At 37.9% G+C, this 21424-nt stretch overlaps 1 protein-coding gene across 1 annotated transcript; it reads left to right on the forward strand.

Annotated features, from left to right (window-relative positions):
- Nucleotides 1-1577: 1577 nt before the first annotated feature.
- Nucleotides 1578-21031, forward strand: LOC145766081 (vertebrate ancient opsin-like). Its single transcript, XM_082577740.1, has 9 exons — nt 1578-1638; nt 4619-4881; nt 7015-7177; nt 7806-7910; nt 8297-8420; nt 8795-8894; nt 14218-14361; nt 20254-20343; nt 20894-21031. Exons 1-9 carry the CDS (start codon nt 1578-1580, stop codon nt 21029-21031), a joined length of 1188 nt encoding a protein of 395 aa, XP_082433866.1.
- The last annotated feature ends 393 nt before the right edge of the window (nt 21032-21424 follow it).

Raw genomic sequence — 21424 nt, forward strand, 5'->3', positions numbered from 1 at the left:
CAGTCGTTCTATCCACCCTTCTCTATGCTTGTGAAACCTGGACATTATACCGCCGTGACATCAAACGTCGTGAAAATTTCCGGCAGGAGGCAAATGCTAAGCACTGGGGAAGATTGTCTCATCAACGATGCAATCCTCAACCGTGCTAGGTTGCCCAGTTTAGAAGCCACCATATTGCAACACCGCCTTCGATGGACATTTCATGCGAATGGACCCAACGAGGCTTCCACAAATAATGCTTTATGGTGAACTACAGACAGGAAAAATACCCCTGGAAGACCAAAAATGAGACACAAACATCAGCTGAAAGTCTCTCTCAACCTTGCAAACATTGATCTGGATTCATGGGAACAACTTGCTAGTGACAGATCACTCTGGAGAAAAGATCTAGGGAAGGCACGGACATTTTTGAAGAAAAAAAAAAAAAAAAGGATAAAAAAGCCCAAGAAAAACGAAACACTAGAAAAGCTAAAACTACCACGTCCCCCCCCCCCTCCATACAATATGACTTTTGCCCACGACTTTTCCATCATAGACTGGGCCTCCAAACCCATATACGACATCACCATCCAAAGCCAAATTCGATTTAAAGACGAAACCAATGCTCAGACACGAGCTGGAGCCGACGACTGTCTGTGGCGTATAGCAAGGGTGTGTGCCGCCTGGGGCAGACCATGATTTTTCCACCCCTGATCGTGTGAAGTAGGAGCCAGCAAATAGAATTCGAGGAAAATCCGCTTCAAAAAAGATTTTTGCTATGCTTTTTCATTTACATGCAAAAATTCTGCCACCCACAAGCTTCCGACCGGGGAGGAGGGCTGCCTACTGGGGGGACCGCCCTCCCACTAGCTACGCCGATGGTTACCGTGAATATGATATGTTTATACAATAGTTTTAAAAAGTCCTTCAAGAAAGATCTAACAACTTTCTACCGAAACAAACACCTGCTTCTGTTAAGGTATCACGAGATTTATATTTGACCATGTGGCCGGTCCTCTTAAACGGCAAACAAAAAAATGCATCAAAGAAGCAAAAATCACCAATTTTTTTTAATATACCTAAAAAGTTATGACAATACAACTTTGTGGCTGAAATATCAACTAAAAAGAGCAACGGGAACTTGTGGTGGCTTTTAATGGGTTAATTTGTCGTTTTTACGCTAAAACTTTTTGACAAATAATTGTTGTATTTCGAAAAGATGTAACTGTTTATGGTGTAGGCTACCGTAGTTAAAACGCCAAACTTCTATCAGATTTCTGAAGTATTTTGAGATTTTTGTGACGCAAACACACCAACAAATGGTAGCAGTGTAGTTCCAACCATAACCCTCCCTCAAGGGTGTCATATAATATTGGAATAGCTCTTAAGTTAAAAAAAAGTGCGGTGGTACCTGCTTTGGAACGACAATTCCAGATAAAATTATAAGTATGAGTGCAGTCTGAAATACAAACTGTGCTATTCTCAATTATAAAATTTATTTCGTATTTTCAAAGGACTGTAGAGTCAATTTTTGATGCAAGTGCGTTACATGTCAAAACATTTCTGAGATTTATCATACTCTGTATCTATAGACCAGAATGAACAACATCCTGCAAAATATAATGGAAGAACAATACATCAACGTAGCAGACAGTACAAGTAAGTTCATGGTGTATTCTGTAAAAGAAGTGTTTGGCCGTAAAGAAATTATACATTTTGAAGTCGGTTAGAAATATGTTTGGTTACAAAATATGATAGAAATATAATGTACATCATCGGTTTCCCACGAAGATCATTTTTTAAAACAAAACGAAACCAAGATAAAAAAAAAATTTGCGTCAAATGAAAACTTTTTTTTTGGGAAAGGCACATCTACATTCAAAACAAAAAAGTGAAGGAAATTTATGCTGAATTAAAATTTGGTTTCCATAATTGTTTATAACTTTTGGAGTTATATGCCGCATACCAACCAAGTTGCAGAGATTCGTGAAATAGCCTATGTTTGCAGCACATTCCCAAATAAAATAAATCGTAGATACAACAGAACGACAATAACTGCGGCAGGAGAGTAGTAACAGGTTTGGAGGTTAAAATGACATAAACTGTAACTCTTTTCGATTAAAACGGCATAAGGTTACAGTAACAATTCGACAAAAATTGGAGCACGTCTTTTATGCGCAGACAGCTAGGCGCCTGTCGATACGTGCGCACACTGTGGCGTCAGGATATTTAGGTGGGGCGCCCGGTCATTTAGGTGCTATTCCCATTTCTATTTCATGGTAATACTGCAGATTATATCAGCTTGGCATGTAGGGCAATGCTTTTCACACAAAATGTTACATTGAAGAGAAAAATACAGTTTTGTTAATGCACGTGTCCGGCATTTATTTGTTGTTAGTCCAGGTTTGCGTCGGCGAAAGCTTTATCAATAAATTATTATTTAAGTTTCCGTACATGACTGAGTTCACTTCTAGTTAAGTTAAATAATAACCACTAAACCACACTAAACATCAGTAAAAAAATGTACCGTATGTTCAAGCGGGTGGTAAGCTTGAGTGAAGAGCAACAGATTTCCGTCAAAAACCCCGATTAGGTTTAAAGTCGATAAAACATAGCCTACCTTAACGCATGTGAAAAATTTGGTAATTTCCATACCAGCTGGTCATTTGCGACAAAGCAGAATTGCGAAATAGTACCGACTAATCAAAGTCGCACCGTTATGTTTGCAACTTGTAGCCAGGGTGCATATTAAAGAGGTATTTATATCAACAGTAGTGTCACGCTTTCTTTCTATCTCTTACCAGAAAAAAGACTTGGAAAGGTTCAATGACGTAGTTTAATGGGTTATAACCGAAAAGCAGTCAATTAAATGTCGAATAGTTCTACTAGTGAAATGATATATATGAAAACGCTTGAAGGACTCCAACGAATGGTTCACCACTTCCAGCAATTAATCAAAGTGACAGTAAACAGCAATAGATTCCAACGCTTGCGGCTTTTGATCGAGTTTAACGTGATCCACTCACAGCTTCTCATACCATTCTAATTTCAATCAGAAATTATATTAGCATCAACTTTGCTTTACTCGTATTCAATACTTCAACTCTCGATCAACAATAATCTTTGCGTCTATTAACAACTGCTACTACTACAACAATGATCTCTCATCACCAACTCATCATAATAATCATTACGCAAATTACACCACTATTTATAGAAGGTTTTTCGGTATAGTAACTTCGAGAAGGTTACGTAATGTTACATCATAGGACTCATGGTTCTGTCAAGTTGCACTAAATCGTCAACAAGCCGAAGTTTCTAGATTGTCACGTAGGGAAAATGATTCTAGAAAATACATTGCATAATAACGATTTCGCAATCAGAGATCCATTGGTAAACATCCTTGTGACATCATGACAAACGATATTTGGTGATTGAGAAAACAACAGAATGTTCGATGTTCGCATCTTATAGAATGGTCCAGAACTACGTTACATAACAAAGATTCGCAATCAAAGGTTACTTCAGGTCATAACCGATAATAACACATCGCACCAGCATTTTACAATCAAAACAACACGCTCGTTGAAGACACAAAGCAGTCCATCGCGAGGCCTTGCACATTGATTGTGACAAGTAGTAGGCTAGAGCGTTGTCTTACACGTACTCGCCACACGACCTATCCGTCCCGAGTAGAGAGAGTGAGAAAATTTTTATTTCGTCGGCTGCGAGTATCGAACGGTACTATTATACACAATACGAATAAAAATAGCATCATAACAATCCAGATTCCACAACAGACAGGAAGTAGCAAAGACTATAACAGTCATCGAGTCAGCTGCTTTCCTCTTCTTAATGTGGCAAATGTCAAGCGTGTGGGCAAGCAAACCAACTGATGCTATAGTCACATGTTTATAGATGGAACGTTCAGCATCACACCACCAACTCTGATTAGCTAATGTCTGACGAGTTGAACGCTCCTTGTTGCGCGTGCATTATCCTGGCAAAGGTGGACCATTTCTATGCGCATTTCTTCAGTGCATATTGATAAATTAGTAGGCTATCGAATGTTGACAGAACAGGCCTTGCGCCAGCTGTTGTGAAAGCAGTATTTTGAAAAACAATGAGCGACAACTTCAACAAATGACGAGTTAGGCTTGCCCAAGAAACACCTTTCCAAAAGCTTACATGCCCAGGATCATTTACTGTTTTCACTTGTCAATAGACGGCTACCTTCCATAATGACGTTAAAAAATTCAACAGTTTTCTTTATCAGCTTTTTGAATATAGAGGCAATGATGTTTGGTCATATCAAACTTAAAGCAACATGCAACCTCACAATAGAAAGCGAAATAATTAAATAAAAAAGTGAAACCGTGATCAAACTCTTACACTTTTGAATCAATTTTGGCTTTGGGGATACCCACAGCGTTTAATTGGCATAGTTACTCAAACAAGTTAAGCAGTGCTGTAAAGGTTTTCTTACAGAAGATACAAAAGATTGATTTCAGCCATCGAAATCAATTTGATAAAATCTAGGCATCGGCTGTTTCAAAATTAGAGGGTCACAAAATCGAAATTATTTTATTAAATTCCCAGCCTATGCACTGTTAATTCAAGCTTTTTTATTGTTTTTCAGATGATATAAGAAATTCTTCGCTTGAAGTTATGTCCATGGCAGCATTTGTTGAAACAGTTGCAACTAACAATCCATTGAACTTGGAAGTACCTCAATGCAAAGACATTAACCCATACATCCTTAAAAACGACGGCTGGATTCCACAACATATAATCCGGGCTGACAGAGCTGTATATACGTTCTTAACCGTGTACATGGTGTTTCTAACAACGGGTGCTCTGGTTTTAAACGGTATAGTCGTGTTAGCTACTTGGAAAACGAAGGTAAAGTGGTATAAGTTTATTACACAACCCAACGAAAAAGCAAAAAAAAAATTCTGATGCCGGGTATGTTTCAACGGCGCTGCATCCAAATATGGCATTACTTTTTTCAAATTGGCTCTACTTTTCAAAATAGGCCTATTCATGTTTTAATTTTACTATTACCAGATAACCGCATACACATAGGCGTCTCAAAGAGTATGGTAAATTCATAACATTACGAAAAAAGTGGGTACAAATTATTCCTGAAGGGGGACAAACCTGATTGTGATAAAAAAAAATCTAAAAAAATTGTATTCACCTCACTCATCAGCCGCCAAAGCGTTGTTGGGACTAAAGGAGGTATAATAACAACAACAACAAACACTTTTCTGACTGATACATAAAGCACCATGATAAGCGAAACAAAGCTTAATAAACTCCTCATTCCATCTTTTTGTACAGTAGACCATAGCCTACAGTTCTCAGAGGAAGTGTTGTTGTAGGTGAGATGCTTGACGAAGAATCAGTATCTTGTGCTTAGTCATGCCAGTTTTCGAACTTTCATCTGTTATAGTGTAACATTTTAACAGGGACATAAATACATTACACTCATTACAGTATAATATTTTTAACAGAGTTAGTTTCATGTTTTGACTAGCTACTTATACTGCTTATATTTTATTCGATTTCTATTAACGTTGCGACTCTAGGGTGTGCGCTTGAGCAACGCACGTAGGACTGCTCTCTATTCAGCGACACCTAATGGATGGAATAATTCCCAGGCAACAGCACTTCAACAATCGGACGCTTCACTCTGTCAATCTCGGTGACCAGGCCTGCGTCAGTGGTTCAAAGCCTCTACAAGTATGCGAAACTGCCAGGATTAAGCTCTGCAAGAAGCTTTCCCAGTCCGAGGATAAAGATTCAATCAATCAATCATCTAGGCGTCAGTGCAGCAACAAGCATTTTATCAATATCATTACCATTTCTCACTCGATTTCTGCCAGGCTGGATGTGAATTGGAAAACGTGACGATATCTCAACATAAGTTTTCAACTTTTCATGGTTTGGGAGTTGGGATTAATAGTGCTGGAATAAAACAAAATCGTAGCTAGCAAATTTTGAGTTCTTTTTCTTGCGTTTGAGATTACACTATGCCCTTGTGCTAGATGCTCCAAGATGTTGCATTTGGCTTTGATAAGGCCTTTCACGTTCAACTGCAACAGTGTTTCTCCAACCCTTAGGACAGGTGGAGACTGGAGATGCCTGCACTGAAAAATGCACTTGCTTAGAATCAGGAGGATGAGTTCTTTTCGTTGGACACAGTGACCGAGTGTTTATCCTTTTGCACCCCGGGTGCCCTGTGAGTTGCGGTCTCCGGTTGTTGCCATTCGCTTTACAATCGTGAATAACCGGGACTCACGAGGAGGTTGGCAGCTTTTTGAGCCTGCACATCATGTTAAAAAAATACAGTATATACAAACTAGTAGTTTTTATCATTTTTAAACCTAAAAATTGAAAGTATTTCCAAAACTAAAGTCAATTCGATAAAAACAACATCATTTTCAAATTCAGCGCCCCGGACAAAGCCCAGAATTGATAAACATTTCCGGCATAGAAAATTGTGTTGACCAGTGTTATTGATAAATCTCCGTAGCGTCTAACCATAAAAATCAAGTTTGAAGACTTTTATTTTAGAAATACTTTTTTTTTTGAAGTATCTCCTCACTATTCCAAAATCGCACAAAGGGCTAATCAAATATCTCATGAGTCATAACGTGTTTGGATGAGTGTGTCACAATTGTCATGGACAAAAAAAATCATTTTTACATACAGTCTACGTGTGCAGACGTTGAATCAATGTAAAAATGACGGACTTTGTTGTCAGGGATATTTGGCGTAATTACAAATAGGGGGAGAATTGTCATTTCTACAAAAGTCGTCCGTTCAAGAATAATGATGGTAGCAATCACATTCGAGTGAGTCTCTTTTCAAGCCAAGAAAACCATTTTGGCAAAACTGTCGTTACGAAGTTTTGTTGTCTTGGCAATCCACATTCATGTTGCAGCCTATGTTTAAAAAAAAACATTGAACAATGGCACAATCAAACTACCAAGCCTTTCAACATTTTGGCTGACGTGTTTTTAATAACAGGCATTGAGAACACCATTGAATTATATCATTGTCAACTTGGCAGTAGCTGACATATTTGCTGGATTTGTTGGCGGTGTGGTTTCTATAATGGCAAACGGAGCTGGATACTTCTTTATGGGAAAATTTATGTGTCAATTTGAAGGTTACACTGTGTCCGTTTTTGGTGAGATTATAGCCTAAAAAGCTCATCTATTTTAGTAACTCGTTGGTCGATATTTAGTGGTTTATGACTGAGTGATTTTGAAAATCTACATCCTCGTATCTATATCCAGCGGTGGGATGGCGCAGCGGATAAGACGCTCGCTGTCCAATCATGCAATCCTGGTTCGATTCCCGGCTTCAGATCGTTGTTGAAAAACACCGCTCACCTCTTCCCAGGGTGTAATAAAATGGGTGGGCTTAGTTGCTGAAGGAAAGGCGGCCGAGAGAAAGTAACTGGCCACCCTACTCTCGTTAGTGCCGAAGGCTTAGTATAATGAGAACCTTATCTTCTCATCCCAGGATGCTTGGATCAAGTATGGGACTCACCTAAGTTACCTTTTTATATCCTCGTATAGAGCTTTTATTTGACAAAGTATCTTGGAAGTGAAAAAAGACTGACAGTTTGGCATACTTAAATGTAGGGGCTTTGAAGAGCTGACGCAGGTCAGGTCTCCAAATTTGACCTTTCTTTTAAGTAATACAAAATATTACTTGTTTTAGCTATAAATGCGTGTACCTTGACCGCAAAATTTATTTCACAATTGAATATATAAAAAGAGCAACATAACAACTTACCTTGCATAATTTAGGCTGTGTTGGACTGAACTCAATAGCTGTGATGGCCTTTGAGAGATTTTTTGTCGTTTGCAAGCCTTTTGGACAAATTCGATTCACGAATACGCTTTCAAATATTGGTATGTTTCTGATGCCCACTGTAAGCATTTGCCTAAATAAAACTAACTACTTTAGTGGAGAATAATTGGTCTGTGACAATAACTGATTTCATTTGGTCGAAAGTACGGAATGTCGACATAAAATCAAACCGACACTTTTGACTTCAACCAGCCTATAGCTATCACTGTTGCAATCATTTTTGTAGGTGCTGATTTATTAAAGGCTAGTTTGTAATGAGTGGTAATAATCTAGAAGTCTGCAACAAAACCACTGCATAGCCTCTTTAAATGCTTGGCATGCACAAAATCATTGCAAACGGTAGTTTATTTTGTAGTAAGCCTACCACAAATATATAAGGACATGAAGATTAGAATTGCAGCAAAATAAGGGCATTTAATTGTTTTAGGTCTTGCTACGACCTGGATTTGGGGAGCAATATGGAACACACCTCCTCTAATATTTTGGGATGGATATGATCCAGAGGGATTGGGTACCAGCTGCGCACCGAATTGGTTTGTAAAAGAATATGGGTAAGTTTTCATAAGCTATATCAGTTGGACCAATTGTGAAAAACCTTGACATTTACCGTTTGTAAAAAAGGGAAAAAAATGCTAAACATGAGTTAAGTAGGCTACTTAATTTACACTTTGGGCTCTTTAATCTTTGATTAAAATAACTAGGTGTTCCAACCATTTTTCTTCTAGCATGGAAAACTTTATACAGAATAAGACTGTCCAGGCATTTAACTATAGGCTACATTTAATTATACAATTGCGCTCTTCCGGTGACTGTAGACCGGGCTATCACGAGATATTAAAAATGATAAGAAAATTTATTTTCGAGGTTTCGTCAAGTAAAAACTTTTCAAAATTCTGAGAAGTAAAAATCTGCTTTGATATCACAGCCCAAGGATGTTTTTGGTGAATTACTTCATCTTCGGGTTTATCCTTCCTTTGGCGATCATCGTAATTTGCTATGGAAAGTTGCTTTTGACCTTACGCCAGGTAAATTTATGTAGCGTCATAGACCATTCCCGCACACTTGCGATATATAGCAGATATGCTAAATAGCTAAAATTTTATCTTTTATGTTAAAAACAAAGTGAAGCAACTTACTAAACTACAGACCAGAGTCGTTTCTTTCTATCGGCCGAACAAAAAATCTGGAATTATGTCCAATAGATGACGCTATCTCCGACCGATCTGGACACAAGAAAATACATTTGCCATATGGGAAAGCTAAGCCAACATAAAGTGTTTGAAAAGTAAGCTGACGCACTCTGAAAGCCTTTGCAAGTGCAGAAAGATCAGCTAGACCAGCGGTTCTTAACCTGTGGGTAATTACCTCAGGTGGTGAAATTAAGGGGGTTTTCAGGGGGTAGGCTAATGAACAGGGCAGGGAAAAAATTGATTGTTACCAATTTTTAAACAAAGTTAATTGATTGTTGGTTTTGATATTTCATTTAATTAATTGCAAAACACCTATTAGAAAAACGGAATTAATTTTATGCTGCTGTTTTTGACACGTGTACTGGAACTTTGGGTGAAGATCGTTCTTTTTCTGGAAAGAGGTCGTACTGGAAAGCAGAGATGTCTCCAATAGAAGATGCAGGATCATGTGTTTTGAACGAAGATTGCCTATTGCATGACTTTTTTTCTGACGATGCTAGATTCAAGAGAGCGCTGGACGTTTTACACACTACACAAAGCGCATCAATGATGGCGATACGTCTGTTTTTCTGAAGTTGACCGAGTCATTGGAAGCTGTTCCAGACACACAGCGTTCCTTTTGAGAGGAGATGTCAGCACACCTTGTCGCTGTGATACAAGCAATTGAAGAGTATTTTCCAGGCCTGGCAAAATGAGAAAGTGATGCCTGGATCATGCGACCATTTACCGCGGCCGAAAACACAATTCCTCGTTTAGATGAAGTTGCTGAGGCTGAGAGAGAACAACCGTTTCAGGACCGATTTTCAAGATGGTGAAAGCGTGGTTTCCTTCTGAGCAACCCAAAGAGAGGGTTTCCCTTAGCTGGCGGAGGAAGTCCTTGCCGTTCTTGTCCAAGCCGCATCAACTTATTACTAGGGTTGGGCAAACAACATGACTTTTTTTACAAGGAGTGTTTTTTATGGCCATTTTTCACGCTGATCACGAATCCGTTGAAATTTTTAACTTAGGATGATGTCTTAGGTTGGTAAAATGCAAAAATTCAAAATGGCCGCCAAATTCATGCATTTTTCAGATAAAATTTGATAATTACGTCTTACTAGGTCATGTAATATGTCATTTTTTTATGTTTTTAGGGTCACTGATATCGAATATGAGGTCAAAACAGTGATACATAATAGCTTTATATCAGTTATAGCTAAAACTGTGTATTTTTTATTGAAAAATACTTACTTTTTAATTTCAGAACCATTTTTGAGTTGATTAATCAACTACAGTATATCCTTTGTTTTTGATGTTGTACGTTTTTCGTGTCATTACAGATAATCAACAGTGATGTCTGAAACTAGTTATATACTTAATACACGAAGTGACTTTGTGAAAAAAACGTTGTATGGGATAGTTTACCATGAGGAACCTGAAATAAAGACGTTGAGTAAATTACCCGATGGAAGATACATCCTCGGTCGCATGTTAAATGTATGCAAAACAAAGAAAGGACAAAAACAACTAACACTAGTAGATAGCAGCAAAATAGTTGCAACTGAACTTTGCAAAGATTGGCTGGAAAAGAACGTATACCCAGAGCATGAAAGCGTGGTATCCAAAAAGATCAAAAATAATTATGAACTTCTCAGAAATTTGTGCAAACAAGATAACAATAGAAGGTACAAGAAAACGGATGCGTGGATTAGTAAAGTAATGAGTTTTAATGAGCGAATGACTAAAAATGCATACGATGTTCGAACAAAAAACAGCAATTATCAAGCGAAATTAGAGAAGCAGTTTGGAGTAAAAATGACTCCAGAAGATGAAGAATTCTACCGTGATGACTGCTTTGGAAGTTATAAAGCTATTTGTCTATCTACTGTTTCAAGTTCCTGGAGAAAACAAAAGCACCGACAAGATACACACCAATTATCAGCTGAGAAGAAAAGAGGAGAAATGAAATCTTCTACAATGCGAAAAATGGAGGGTAGAAAGTTGCAGTATGAGGAATCATTGTCTCTGGCTGATGGCGATAATCAATCAATCATGATCAGCGATAAGCAGAAACAAGATGTGGAATTTTCAATGGATAATCTGAACTTTCGTACGTCTTCATCTTCTTCCATCACTACCCGTAGTAAGAAATCGTCCAGTTTACTTGATACTCTGGACAGTGTCAAAGACTTCTACAGTGATCGTTTCCCAAAAGTCAAAGTCAGAGAAAGTCGCAATAAACTCAACGAAAAAATAGTGCGATGTACAATGCAATGTTTCTTGGATTATAAAGTGAGTGCTGCAGATTTAGCCGGTATAATAGTACAAACTGCTAACTTGATATTTGATCAAAACTGGGATTTGAGCACTGAAGAAAATGAAGAAGATGATGATGAATCGGATTCTGAAAGCCAAGAACTAATCTCTTCGCTTCCAAGCGGAAGCTCCGAAGCCGAGACACTTGCACAAAAACGACGAAAATGTACCAAAGATTTGACCTTCGTTTTCCCAAGTAGGAGAACTCTCAACAGGTATTTGGAGGATGCCTCACATATGAATTTGGAGATGGTCGCTAATATACTTCTAGAGAAAGAAGACAGTGTTGTAACTGTCGGCCTCGATGACACTACTAAAGCGGCCGGCCATCGGTTGTATGATGTAAAGGCCGACCACATTACAATATCGGGACCCAGTGGTGACAGACGTACCATGACTAATAATAATAATAATAATGTTAGTTTTTTATATAGCGCTGTATCCATCGCAGAATGCGTTGCTCCTCAGCGCTTTACAAAGCAGACAGTGTCAATGCAGCCGTATAGAGGCGCAACTGAGTACATTATTACCCGAATCCACTCCATTACTCAGTGCCAAGCAGAAATTAGATTCAGTACCATTTTTTAAAAAACTACTGGTTACACAGAGCATCTAAGTCACGCAGGAGCAGATGGCGCCGCAGCATACGAGTACAAGCTTAAATGCTTGGCAGCATTGTCAAATTTAACCGTTCATGAAATCAAGGGTGCCATCGATTTTTGGATGTCCGACAGGGCAGGTGACTGTACCACGCTCTTGCAACATCTAGGAATTGAAGCGGAGAAGATGATAAAATGGTGTGCCCATGTAATTTTGGGAATTGACCATGCTTGCGATAAGGTTTTTCGTAATATAGAGCAAAAGATTGGTGTTCAAAAGTTGCTACACGTATCTGTTGGTGAGAAAGTATTCACATCTCCCAGCACCAGCGTCCATACTTTGGCACAGATAGCAATCGCCAAATTGTTGTCGCCTAGCCACGCTGCACATTCAATATCACTTTATATTGATAAACGTGAAGATGACACGGGTGGTGAGAGAACTTGGGAAGGTGTCAGGTCGTTTCTCGATAAGAAAATACCAGAAATTAGAGCCAAGCAAGAGGAGTGCATGAACGCGGAGAGGGGTCAAGTCCGATTGTATGGTGCTGTACTGAATGAAGTTCTAGATGCAATGGACAGACAGTTGTCCGAGATGAACTTTTTTGCAGGTCAAAGTAGTGACGACGTCAAATTGAAACATGCACCATTGACAAATTTAGGATGCGAATTCGAATTCGCCAAACTTGATAACCGTATAACTTTCAGTGGTGGATCGACGACAGTAAGAACTCATTCAAGGAAGAATGTAGTTTTAACGGATAAATTTCTCATGGATTCGTCGTTTACAGATCTCAATGAAGATGAGAAGTGGAAGAAGTGGAAATGGGCAAGGCGCTCAGAAGAAGTTACCCAGGCGAAAAAGCTTGAACAAGACTTTATTGTTAAGTTAAAAACAAGTCAACAACTTGCGCTTCTGAAGAAGCAAGAAGCGAAGAAGAAGAAAATAGCCAAAGTGCTACTGGTACTTGAGGAGTGTAAGAAGCATGGAGGTCCGGCGACTCCAAATACACTTGACTCTCTTGATAGACTTAATGAATCACAACTGCTCAAGGAAATTGGTTATATACCTTAGATCGACAGTGGCGCCCGATATACGCCAAAAGCGTAGAGTTAAATGTGCAGACGGTATAAAAACATTCACGTTTGAGAAGTTCAGTATAGACGAACTGAAAACATCCATCAGAAATGCTATCAAGCCAGAAGACAATGTTTCTGTTGCTGTCGATATGCTGCTGAAATAAGTTCTTTGAAATTCAAAGGACTCTTGTACAAACAAAGTTGTTGAGATGCTGGTACGCAGATGTTGAAGTGAAAATTAAAGTTGCTTATGGAAATGTATATCTTAATTTTTCCTTTGAAATTATGGTTCTGCTCACATTTCAGTGCAGATTTTATCGCAATATGTATCTGCAGCGGTCCAGTTGACCTGTACAAGTTTAAAAACATGATTATCGATATCAGTGACCCTAACAACAGAAGAAATGACATATTACATGACTTAGTAAGGCATAATTATCAAATTTTAGCTGAAAAAATGTGTAAATTTGGCGGCCATTTTAAATTTTTGCATTTTACCAACCTAAAACATCATCATAGATCAAAAATTTCAACGGATTCGTAATCAGCGTGAAAAATGGCCATAAAAAACACTCCTTTTAATGGGACAACAGAGAAAAAGTCTATGTGTGCCCAACCCTATTATTACTGTGAAGCAGGGTTTTTTATCATGCTAACCATAAAGACCAAATCTCGAAAGAAGCTTGTTATTGACGAGGACTTGAGGTTCTACCGTACTGCTTATGTCCCGTGGTTCAACCGTTTGATGGCAGAGAAGCAGTTTCAGGTCTCTCATTAATCATGCTTTCTTTGGATTTGACATAAACGGCATTGCGTTCTCTGGTGGCTGCTCTGTTCGTATTCTTGCTGCTCGTTTATTGGTGACTCAATAAATTCTATTGCTGCTCTATTGTTCTGGGACATAAGTGTTGATGCCCAGAATATCCATTATTCAAGTGGGGTAGCGGGATAGAAAAGATTAAGAAAGTAGGCTAATTGGAAGTGACATCTTGTGCAAGCCATATGACCGGGAAAATGATGCGCTGAGATAGTTTTCAAAACAAATGACTTTGATAGTTAAACTGCTAAAGTTAAACTGATAGTTAAGCTTTGATAGTTAAACTGATAGTTAAACAAACATTGGAATACTTTTGTTTGAAATAACATTTGAAACTTCTTTTGCTTGATACCATTAAATATAATAGGTTTCCAAAGATAATCAAGCAGGGGGAAGAAGTGCAGAAAATGAAGTTGCCAAAATGGTTGTCGTCATGGTTTCAGCATTCGTGATAGCTTGGCTACCTTACGCATCGTTTGCCATGTACAATGTTGCTAATCCTGAGGCACAGGTGGGATAAATAACGAAGACATCTGATGGCTAGAAAATAAACCAACGTAATATAAAAATTACAGCGAAGAATGAAGAAAAATTATACGAATTTCTTACCAACTATAGCAGTGGTTCTTAAACTGGGGGGCGTGTGAGTCTCACAAGGGGGGCGCAAGAAATTAAAAAACTCTGCATACTGGACTGCATGAATAATGACTAAACATGTCTTCACAACTACGCTGGACAGTGGATTGTTGAAAATGAAACTTTGTGTTACTATTACAACAGTACCAGTGTTTGTAGAGCGTGTTTTAGTCACATCTCGCATTCTTTGTGATGTTTTAGACGTTGCTAAATGTTTCTACGGCACCTTAACTCTCGAAACACAACGGCTTTCTGACACAGCAGCCTCGAGCTCTAATTGTAATAATAATGGCAACGACTGACTGACAAGTGACAGCGACTAGAAGTGCAGCAGTATCCCGAACTCTACAACAGTAGGTTACCATGCGCAAACCTTTTTTTAAAATTGATTTAATTAGGTTTATTTTTAATTAATCAATTCTATTGACATAAAATGAGTGTAAAAACAGAAATTATGACGAAGATTGTCTGAATTTTGACTTTATAGATGTCATAGTAAATGACCAAGTTGTACCGCCATGCGTTATATGGTTTTTAAATCTGATCAACGACGGTTTGAGACCAACTCGTTCGCAGCGTCATCTTGAAAAAACACCTTGACCATCAAAATAAACCTTTAGCTTTTTTCCAATGCAAGAAAGACTCTTTTAAAAAATAAAGATTGCAAGTAGCGAATGCTTTCGCCAATCGTCGTTGGCGGAAGTTGTAGAAGCGTCTTTCGGAATCGCTCACATGTTAGCTCGAGAGAAGAAACCCCACAGACAATTTACAAGAGGAATTCTTGAAGCTAACATGAAATTCTACTGAAAGGGACGACATTGAAGCAATGCCACTTACTGAGTTCTGGGCAAAACATGTACAGATATTTACAGGAGTGTGGGTGCTGTGACTGTATGCACACTTCTTCCATTTTCATCCACTTACTTGTGCGGAAATGTTTTTTCTACTCTCATGAACATAAAGACAAAATTTAGACACAAACTTGGCTGTGAAGCCGATCTGAGATATGCATTTTCCGCTACTAATCCTCGAATTAAACATAAAGTATCCAAAAAACAGTTACATCCTTCGCATTAATCCAACTTACCTGGAAACGAATTGCTGTTTTGCTTAATGTTTTTGATTTTGAAACAAGGTGGGACGCGAATTTTGTTAGAATTGTAAAAGGGAGGCGTGTCTCAAAAAGTTTAAGAACCATTAAACTATAGGCCAGGGATGGCGAACCACTGACCCGCGGGTCACGAAGTGACCCATCACAGATTTTCAGTGACCCACTTGTTTTTTTTAAATAATGAAATTTAAACAAATATTTCAGCAAAGAATAAATGTTTCACTAAATATTTGTAATAAGGCCCCCACCCTATTTTAATCTAGCTTTGTTGAATTTCACTGCATAATACATCAGCAGGAAGCCCTTTGCGCCAAATCAATCAAATCTCTTCAAAAACTTGTAAGTGTTCTAACAAAAATAGTCAACTATATTGCATCTCATGCTCTAAACGCCCGTTTGCAAATTTATTGAACGCGTGTGACAGTAAATTTAATGGCTTACTCATGTACAATAGGGTGGAGTGAATTTCACTTAATGTTTTGGATTTTGATTTAAGGTGTTGTAATGTTGTCTTTGGGCCTAAAAAACAACCCCGAACATAATTTTGGCTCTCCTACCCCTAAATTGACCCTCCTACCTGAGGTCGAAGGTCACGCAAGGTCAAAATTGCTCTATCTCCACTTCTACTGGTGCTAGAAATCTGTTTAATGGCTTAAAAGATTCAGAAGACCCATATTTCTATCTGTTCTAAGAGAACTTTTTCTTCTATTGCTAGTAGAATTTGACTAAACAGCAAAAATATAGTCTTGGGGTATTTTTGCTTATACAACATTATAGTTAACGAACTTCAACAGCCAAAATAGTAAATTTCAGCAATTGGTTGGATTGTTGTTTGAGAATAAGTGTATTGAACATCGAAATATTGTTATCTGCAGCATTGATGAGGAACTGAAGTTTGAACTAAGTATGAAACTAATGTTTTGATGCATTTAAGATGACATTTCAATGGTTGAAAGGCATGAAAATTATTGAGAGAGAGATACATTTTTGTCAAGTCACACTACGTACAATAATAATTATTATTATACACAATCAAAATTTAAATTGAGCATGAACTAACCAGCAACAACGGGAAGGCTGCGAAGGGACCACCGACAGGTCTTCAAGTCAAGCAGCACTTAATGAAAATCCCATTGCTTGAAAATGAAAATCCAGTTGCACTTTTAAACACTCAAAAAATGTCACAAAACATTTTACCTCCCTCATATTTTGGTTCCGGCTATGCCCCTGATAACTATAACGAAAAAACAAGTGGTTATTATGCAATCGTATTCAGCAGTAAAATTGCTTTTTGGTGTTGAAAGAGGACATCAACTTCCAGGATTTAATCTTTTTGCGGATCACACCATCCCAGGCATCTTTCGAACCTAGCCACATGCATGAAGGCTTCTGTTACGAGCTTCACATGACGCTCTACAACTTGATTGTGGCATGGGTGATCAAGTTCAAGCTTGTTTGTTTTGAAATTTTGTATTGCATCATCATTCATGACTTTGGTTGCGGTAGGTTCTGTGAATTTCATCAAAATTTACCATGTTGTGGTAGAACTCGGCGTTGATATTGAACTCCGGTATGATGAATTTTCAAACAGTTACTGTCCTCCCTGCAAAAGAATTTGCCTTTGCACTTTCATCATCTGGGGTCATTTCAACATCTTTGCTTCTGCGTAGCGATAGCACAATATTGACAGCTTGCGATCGAATTGTATCATCATCGTCAGGCGTCAGCCATCTTCGAAAGAAGAATGTTTTTGAGATGAGCTGAGAAGCCATTACGTATAAAAGTTTTTGATGCAATGTCTTTTGCTTGTTTCCAGGGAAATTGGTTGATTCGTTTGAGCATGCGAAAATAGTTGACAACTACTTTATTTATTTAGAGTTAAGCTATTGACATCAAACCAACTTAGGAGGTAGACTTTAAACAAACTCTACCAGAATTCTAAAATTTTGGCTCGGCTTTGTTTGGGAAGTGTAGTATCTCAAAAGACGACATGCAAGTGTCAACCATCTTGCATGTGACAAGCCACCTACTTCAAACTGTGCTAAGTCATTCTCAAGTTTTCCAGATATGACAGCCAAACAAATTTGGTATGCATAAAATTGATCGGACTTCAAACTTTCCATAACTTCTTTTGGCGTTTGAGGAAATTCAATAGAAGATAATGGCTTAAACTTAACCCCATGCCAATCAGACATTAAACCATTTAGCTCTTTGCCAATTGGGCCTGAAAACGAGTCAGAGTTTAAAGAGACTCTGCATCCAATTAGTGCTTAAAGACATGCCTGAGAGGTAGTTCGTTGGTATGCAGGACACAGATGACCTACTGCGAAGGTCTTTGCACCAACTCTTCTAATGTGGCAATGCTGCAATGGTGTTTACCTGTCATAATTGCGGTTCCATCTGAGTCTATAATTCACAAATTGTTCTGCAGGTCGGTATTTTCCTGTGCTTTGTGATTCTCAAACAACAATCCAACCAATTGCTGAAATTTACTATTTTGGCTGTTGTATAAGCAAAAATACCACAAAAACTATATTTCTGCTGTTTAGTCAAATTCTACTAGCAATAGAAGAAAAAGTTCTCTTAGAACAGATAGAAATATGGGTCTTCTGAATCTTTTAAGCCATTAAACAGATTTCTAGCACCAGTAGAAGTGGAGATAGAGCAATTTTGACCTTTGACCTCAGGTAGGAGGGTCAATTTAGGGGTAGGAGAACCAAAATTATGTTCGGGGTTGTTTTTTAGGCCCAAAGACAACATTACAACACCTTAAATCAAAATCCAAAACATTACGTGAAATTCACTCCACCCTAATGTACAACAGTGTAAGCTAGGTGGTTAAGTTGTGGTAATGTTTTACAGCGATTTGTTGAATTGTTGGAAGAAGTAGCCTACAACTTTTTTTAGCTGAAAAAAATCAAAAATATCCAGTTAAGCGAAAGTACGTGGTTGAATGATTTACATTTTTTCGCTGATTTTACAACGCATTACAATAAGTTAAATACTAAATTGCAAGGCTGTGGAAATATTGTATTATCCATGTTTGGGCACATTAAAGCATTTGAGAAGAAACTCGCTATTTTTTCTGTAGACCTTGAACAAGGTCAGCTGAAATATTTTCCTCAGTTGTTGAAGCACTTTACCAGCACCAATTTAACTTATGAACAAAAGCAAATTGCACTCAACAAGTATGTTTTACTGACGAAAGAGGCCAAAAATGTAATGTCAGAAAGGTTTACCCAGTTCCGAAAGCTAGATACTACATTGCAATTCATTCTTTTCCCGCATGCAATTCAATTTGAAAATCTTGAATTATCAAACTTCGAATGGCTTCGTCTTTACAACTTGGAAATGGAAATGATAGACTTTCAAGAAAGTGCAGTTTGGAAAACAAAATTTGTAGACTTAAATCATCTCCTACAAAAAATTGAAATTAAAACGGATATAGATGGTTGTGACTTTCCTGCTGTTGCTGAAAATATAATTCTTACAGAGTGGAACTCCCTGCCGAATTCGTTTAAAACTATGAAAAGATTTGCGGTAGCTCTGTTAAGGTTGTTTGGTTCTTCATATTCGTGCGAATCTTTATTTTTGCACATGAATTTTATATAATCAAGCACACGGAATCGTCTCAGCTCAGATATGAGTGTTGCATGTGTGAAGCTAAAAACTACGGATTACCAACCAAGGATAATGAGACTTGCAGAGAAGATGCAGCAGCAAGTTTCGCATTAACATGTAGTTTCGCATTAACATGTAATTAAATGTATGACCCACTTTTGCTTTTTCAAGGATTAAGTTCTCTTTTGTGACCCATGCACTAAAGAAGGTTCGCCATCCCTGCTATAGGCTAACCTCAAGTAAATCATACAAGCTACAAATGTGCCACCAAACGTATTTAAAACTATGTAACTACCTAAATTACACTTGTAACAACGAACGCCGTGCGTGTAGCCTACTTTACCAACGTTTTTGTCGCGAGGTATAATAACGAAAAAGTGGGCAATGCGAGGGTATACGGTCGTTTGGACGAAAGACATTTGGTCGACAGGACGTTTGGTCGACAAGACATTTGGTCGACAGGACGTTAGGTCGACAGAACGATTCATTTTAGGGTTAGGTTAGGGTAAAGGTTAGTTAACTAACCCTAAAATGAATCGTTCTGTCGACCTAACGTCCTGTCGACCAAATGACCAGGTACCAATGCGAGGACTGCATTTAAATAGGCAATTTTTGAAACAAATGCTATTAAACGTAACAGTTATCTTTTCTGTTAGGTCAGTTAAAAAAAAAAACATTAAAAAAAATCCACAACATTTTTAAGCTCAGTCTAGTTTCTTCATGAAATCGATGCGAGACGCGCATTTGCAAACAACTGCCTCAAGCTCGGCGTAATTACACGATTTTTTTGACTAAACTCTTCCATTGTTATTCCATAAATAGGCAAAACAAAAAGCTGCAAACTAACTTCGATTGGCCTGTGCGGATGAAATTTTTGCAAAATATAAAAGCGTGAATCGTTGTTTCAAAGGTTGAAAAATACTGATCATAGTGATTCAGTCAAGAAGGCTAGCAGTAGGACAGAGACTAAAAAATAAGATTACTGACTCCACGTTTGGTGCTTCAGTATTTGACGAATGTGAATTTTGTTTTAAGATTGATTATGCCCTTGGTGCTCTCCCAGCATTCTTCGCGAAAACTGCTACACTGTATAATCCACTTATTTACATTGGTTTGAATCGCCAGGTAATGTAAAGATTATTGTTTTGCAACAGATTCTTTGATTGAATCAAATCCATATTAACAATACACTTGCATGTGCAATAGGCTATGCATTCATGAATAAAATTGAGAGTTGAAACTGCTACACTAATTTCACTTGCAATGCACTTTTGGTATAAACTAGCTATCAGCTTTTACCAAACACTTTGCCTGAGTTAGATTTTCAACAGCCCATACCAAACAGGTTTTATAAATACATTTCATTAAGTTAGTGAATGTGGTGCTGAGAAACAGATCGCCAGACCATTTCAACCACCTAACGGAGTGGAAAGTTTGCATGTCTTAAATGATAAAACCAAATATTGGCTGCTCTCTAGTTGCCTTCAAGTGTAGTCTGGGAACATTGTAAACCTGGGGTGGTAAAAGGATAAACCCTTGGTCTCAGAAGCTCATACGACGACAATTTAAGTTAAACTAGTATTCTGAACTATAATATAAAAATAATATATAACTACATTGGATGCTGGAATTTATAGTGATTAAAACCATACAGTTAATAATATCTTACTTCTAGTTTCGTGACAGCGTTATTAGGATGTTCTTCGGCGGAAAGAACCCATGGGTGGAAGAGGCTGCGTCCAGTTCAATGATGAGCTCTCAAGTAAGCTCACAAGTGACCACCATGAGCACAAATAAGGTTGCCCCTGCTTAATCTTGTAAGGATCCAATGGAACAGCAACACACTCTCATAAAAGATGGAAATTGAATGAAACAGATAAACCATGTACAGTTGTACACTGTACAGTATTTTTAGTACGCTATGGATAATCCCATCTACAAACAGAAAATACAGTATGAATAAAATTGTCCTGGATTTAACAAAAGAAAAAAAATTGAAATACTATGCTCAAATTCAAACATGTTACTGACACTTAGCAAACAGAGCAACAATACATCACTAATTTGAGCTAAAAAAAGATAAGTTCAAAGAAGTTATAAAGCAAAAGAACCTTATGATCAATGGCGAATGCATCATTGAGGGATAATTTTGCTTTCCCTTTAAGCTTAAAGTGCTTGAAATCTATAAACGTTTCATTTACTTTTG

This window comes from Aplidium turbinatum, chromosome 3 (genome assembly GCF_918807975.1).
Source record: "Aplidium turbinatum chromosome 3, kaAplTurb1.1, whole genome shotgun sequence".
Lineage (NCBI taxonomy): Eukaryota > Metazoa > Chordata > Ascidiacea > Aplousobranchia > Polyclinidae > Aplidium > Aplidium turbinatum.